The following is a 5,785-nucleotide window of genomic DNA, read 5'->3' as shown; positions in this document are numbered from 1 at the left end:
TATCTGATCATGCGTACACATATATAAATTGTTTTATTCATTGAATTCTATGGCAGTTTTTATGTTCACACCTCTACGCGAAAATATTAAAACCACGAAACATCCATGATAATTTCGCTAATAATAATAAAATAATAATTAAAAGCATGCACGGCGAAATCAAATGAAGCAACAGTTTTACACAAATAGTACAACTGGAAACAATTTCTCGATTGAGTTAAGTTTATGAAAAAGAAGGAAATGCTCAGCTGGGAGATTGTCAAACAGGGCCCTGAATCTACTGTACCTGTATATACTTCAATATTAATTATGTCGAAATCTAGCTATGTGCGTTTGCGTGTGCGGCGTGCGTGTGCGTGTGCGTGTGCGTGTGCTGGTGCGACATGCGTGTGCGTGTGTGTGTGTGTGTGTGTGTGTGTGTGTGTGTGTGCGCGCGCGCGTGCGTGTGTGTGCGTGTGCGTGTGCGTGTGACCGTGCGCGCCTGTGTGTTTAAGTGTACATACGTGTGTCAGTGTGGGTGGGCGCGCGTGTGTGCGTGTTATATGGCTACCATCTACTACTAACATCTTAACAATAATTACTGCAAACAAGTAATCTATATCGTGATCGCTCTGCCTAATGAGCCGTGCGACATTTAATTATTTCAATAAACTTTTTTCCATTTCATGTTTTAATAAGAGACACCAATTTGTATAAGAATTATTAAATGTGGTGCATGAAGACCATAATTATAGCAAGCGTCGGTGATTAAGCACCGATTAAGCGGCGCATGTCACGTGACTTGTCGACGATCGACTTCACCATGGCGGAGTTGGACCAGTCGCTGTTCACGTAGTACACGGCTCTGATCCACGACGTGAGAATCCTGTAGGCGTTCTCGTCGTGCGAATGCACGGACGCGTGCACGCCGTTGACGACGATGTGGTGATTGAGCGTGAGCGGGGAACGCACGCGGGCTGCCGACGGCTGGATATCAGTGACTGCACTCGCTACCAGGCCGTCTTTTGTACGCGTCCACAGGTAGTCGCCGATCTTGACTGTAGATGCCGGAGATGGGTCGGAGGGCTTGGGGTCTGTGGCGGCGCTCTTGTAGAGAAGGTGGGCAGCGCTGAGCTCGATGAAGCCAACGCAGTCGCTGCAGTTGAAGGATATGCGCAGCATCTCGCCAGCTTTGTCCGGTTCGTCGTCGTGTGCAATAAAGTAGACGTCGCTGAATGTAAGAGCGCCACTGTCTTCCTCTACCGATTCGACTCGGTCGCCAACAACCAACTCCGACAGCTTCTTGGGGAGCGTCTTGCCATCGGCGGTTTCTGTGAGAACGATGGAGTCGGCTGCGAAGCAGGTGACGCTGCCGATGATGTTACCGAGGCAAGCGATGCCACCAGCTCCGCATGCGATTGGTCCGCCGAAACAGCCGACTCCAGCGCCGGCGCAAGTGGCGCCGGTGGCAACCCAGTTTCCACGACGCTTGCGACGCGGCGAAGAACTGTCCATCCGGCAGACGGTTTTCGCTGCGGGATCATTGAGACCGGGACAGGTTACGACGGCTTCAATGGCTTGTCCGCTTGGGCGTGTGCACTGCATGTCAACCGTCATGCCGTACGTAGCCGGAATGTATATGTCAGGCGGCAGCGTTTTCATGGAGTATACGCCCGTGATGTCATCTAACGTGATCGGATCGATGGTGTGAATTACGATGGTATCATTCAGGCACGGTCCCCACTTCTTGATCAGCGGCCACAGGTCGTGCTTGTTGAGGGGATGAACGACAGAACCACTCTGCGTCGTGTAGCCGCTGCGTATGCCGGTGTTCTCTCCAATGCTATCGGACATGATCTCAACCTTACCGTCGAGCACCCACGAGCTTCGGCCCGACGAGACCAGCTCGCGCGCCAGCTTTCGTGACGGGATGAATGCGACGCAGATCTCTCCGTCGTTTCGTCGGAACGTGTGATCGAGTTCGAGCGAGCCGGTGATTCCGGCGGTGACCAGCGACTGCTCTCTCAGCTCGGCTCGCTTCTCGACGCCCGATCTCGCTCGGAGAAGGTCGCCTGCGGCCTCGTAGACGAGGATGACGGCATCGTAGGCCAGTGCGTCGGTGTACGACGGTGTGGAGCCCGTCTGTTTACGTATCATCCTCATCGTCAGGAAGGCCGCCTTGTTGTTGGCGAAGTGGTTGCCGCAGTAGATGAACGAGTAGAGGCGGTTGCCGCTCGTCACCAGGTTGTTGTTGGCCGTGAAGATACGCTCGCTGAAGGCGATGCTGTCCGTGCCGAACCAGATGGCTTCGCTCAGCGCCTCGTCGTTGAACGCCGCGTTGATGATGTCGCCTGCCTCCATCTTGGACGCGAGAATGATGCCCGTGTTGTTACCGCCGGCGGGATTGATCGTCGTCAACTCCCGTCGGATATCAGCTACAACGGACGTGGCAGACGATCGGCCGTCGTAGAGCACGGGCGCGGTGACGGTGATTCCGTACAGCCCGTTCGCTGTCATCTTCTGCAGCTGGTTGATTATGCTGCGACCGTACACGCCGTCGCTAGCTACGGGAACGACGACGTCGACTCCCAGCTCCTTGAATTTCAGCAGCATGGCCAGGACGAGGGCGCCAGTGTCCATCCCCAGCATGACGTAGTTGCCGCGCGGGAAGTCTTCGGCGGCAGCGGTAGCAGACGGGCTGACGAGTACGGCATCAGGAGCATTGACGTTCGCCCATTCCACGGCCCGAGCAAGACTCTCGCTTTGCTCAAATCCGATGAACACTTTAATTCCCTCGGCGTACAGTTCGGCCATCGATGCAGTTAACTCTGACGGCGAAGAAAAGTACCTGCGAAAAATGTTTTATTTGCAATAATTTACCTGGTGCTTTATTATACTGTATATGTATGATGTATATCGGCTAACGCTCCATTAGGAGTGTTCCCAACTTTGATATCATTAATGATTAATGATTGATAATCCTAACCCTAACCCTACCCCTAACCCTAACCGAAATGACATTAAACCACAAACTAATATATGACCATATATATATATATATATATGTTATTATGACCATTAATGACATTAAAGTTGGGAACACTCCTAATGGAGTATCACCCTGCGACCATACACCTATGCTGCTGTCTCATGTCCTAGCGCCTATCTATTTATCTGTCCCCTTCGCTATACATTTCTCTCTACCGGATTTCAACTGTTTTTCTTCTATCTATTGCATGCGATTTCTCGTTGCGAGTATCAGTCGGTATGTTCGCTTTTCTTTGACTCTCTCTGTCTGTTATTTTCACGTGAATACTTTCCTGCATTCTCCCCTAGCCAACATTCTGTTGTTTCTCTTCCTTTCTCGCGGGTGCGCGCTACCTTTCTCTTTTTTCTCGTTCGATCGTTCGTTCTACGCGCCGCCTTTCTTGCACTCTCACTGCCTCGCTCAGATATACACATACACACACACTCTCACACACACACACACACACACACACACACACACACACACACACACACACACACACACACACACACACACACACACACACACACACACACACACACACACACACACACACACGCTGCGCATGCACGAACGCTCACATCTTCACGTTACCTTTCTCATTCTCTCTTGCACTCTTACTCTTATACTGATTCTCTCTCTCTCTCTCTCTCTCCCGCTCTCTCTCTCTCTATAAATAAATAAATAAATAAATAAATATTTATGTATATAATTTGCGCTCATCGCTCATTACCTTGTGGTTTGTTCAATGCCGTAAGGACTACTTCTGCGTCTCGAACGATCGCTTATCGCATCCACAGCCAGCGTCATTACCGAGGCTAGCTTCCGACCGTAGGCGTTGTTTCTCAGCACAATACCAATCTGAAGGATGGTCAAGTCCGAGCTTGCTGCCAACTTAGTGCGCAGACTGCTTTCGTGTAAATGCCCGCGCAGACCGAGACTCGTTTTTTCTTACTCTGAAATGTCCACCAATATATAGGACTAAACATGATCACGAATTCTATACAGAATGTTTCCTATCAAAATCTTATGTTCCATCTAATAAAATATTACATACAAATGTTTACATCACCAACCGTCCCGTGACATGTAATTTTCACAAATTGCTCTGCCCTACAACTTTTGTGTAGGTGCATCTCAATACGAAGATATAGTACTAAAACGTATATCTACCACAATTCTTTTAGATACAGGCTCAATAGAGAATCCATAGAAGACCACTAGTTATGAGGCAGTAGCAGGAGCATACGTGAAGCATTAGCAGTTATAAATGCGCAGGGCATGCCCACGAGTGATAAACACCAGAGCAACGAAAGCTAGGCCTACTAAGGCCCAAAAAGGTCGTATCCTCATCTGCGCATTTTAAAGGAGTAAAAAGGCCCCTATTTTACAGGTACCGTAGTTCCCGTAGTTAGTATTCTTGTTCTGGTCACAGTTCCTCTCGTCAGAATTATCACCGCAGGCAGTTGCCTTACGGTCCACTCCCACAGAAAGGCCATTCCGCTGGCACAACGATCTCGCAGCTCCCCCGCTGAGCCCAGCAGCCGCAAAGCTGGTACCTCGAGCAGCATTGGCAGCAGCACCCCCCCTATGACCCCATTGGAATGAATCGCATGCGCTGAAACATTAACGTGCGTGATCGCACAAGCCGTATAAAACTGTTATGTTCATGAGTGTAAATAAAATTATAATAAATAATAAATACATAAATACGCAACACACATGTATATTATATATATAATAAGAAGTTATAGTAATAGTTATATATACTATATAAGGTAATATGATGTAATAATATAAGTATATATATGGCTGTGAGGTTGAGATAAATCATTTAACAGAAAAGTAGAGTAATATCGTACTTCTGATAATAAACCAACTACGAGGTTAAAACGAGAAACGTTAAAGAAAAGCGTGTTAAAAAGGAACGCAACAAGAAAATAGATTAGATAGATAGATAGATAGATAGATAGATAGATAGATAGATAGATAAGATAGAAGATAAGATAGATAGAGGAGATAGATAGATAGATAGTAGATAGATAGATAGCAGATAAATAGATAAATAAATAAATAAATAAAGTAACATAAATAAAGTATAAAGAATAAACTAAATAAAGTATAATAAGTAGCTAAATAATAGCCCAGCAGCAGCAAGTATAGCACAGCGCGAAAAAGTGGAACAAGCAAGAAACGACCACAAAACACAGAACTAAGTCGCGAAGGATTGAGTCATCAATCGAGTTGCCGTGTTTATCCATAATTAATACAATTAGAAGGCCATGAGTTACGTCATCATCTAGCGTATAACAATTCCTCAGTGTGTACGATATAGGTCGATGTCATGGGATTGCCCCTGTACCACGCATCCCCTGTACTGTCCGCTATCTACCACGAGTTTCAGTTTATAGTAGTATAGCGATTAGTTATTTTTTTAAAAATAATGTGCTTGAGGGAGGGGTCACTCGTCTCCCCATTTCTGGGTTTACCTGACTCCGCCGATGCGGCTTGTGTAAAACTCAAACACGTAACAGCGTAACGTCGGCACAAGCACGCAAACGGCCCTACCAGCGCGACGGAACCACATTAATCGCCGTGGTCCCATCTTTCTGCTCTAGATTGACACGCAGTGCCCTCACTCCTTCGATCCCTATGATGACTTTATGTTGACGTTGCCAGCGTTGGTCTTATATTTGGCAACCATTCCTTCTGCTTAACAACCGCCTTCCTTGGTGGCCTTGTGTTCAAAGGCTGTATTGTAGCGAAGTAACCAGGACA

General features: G+C 47.4%; 1 protein-coding gene across 1 annotated transcript; it reads right to left on the bottom strand.

Annotated features, from left to right (window-relative positions):
• Window positions 1–596: 596 nt before the first annotated feature.
• Window positions 597–4,512, bottom strand: LOC106808369. Its single transcript, XM_014811068.1, has 4 exons — window positions 4,405–4,512; window positions 3,944–3,952; window positions 3,741–3,913; window positions 597–2,827 (listed from the first exon to the last, which is right to left on the bottom strand). The coding sequence occupies exons 1-4, from the start codon at window positions 4,504–4,506 to the stop codon at window positions 748–750; spliced, it is 2,364 nt and encodes a 787-aa protein (XP_014666554.1). The 5' UTR covers window positions 4,507–4,512; the 3' UTR covers window positions 597–747.
• Window positions 4,513–5,785: the final 1,273 nt, after the last annotated feature.

Source organism: Priapulus caudatus, unplaced genomic scaffold, assembly GCF_000485595.1.
Source record: "Priapulus caudatus unplaced genomic scaffold, Priapulus_caudatus-5.0.1 Scaffold270, whole genome shotgun sequence".
Classification (NCBI taxonomy): Eukaryota; Metazoa; Priapulida; class Priapulimorpha; order Priapulimorphida; family Priapulidae; genus Priapulus; species Priapulus caudatus.
The sequence above is the reverse complement of the archived record's forward strand: the minus strand, read 5'-3'. Positions and strand labels throughout refer to the sequence as shown.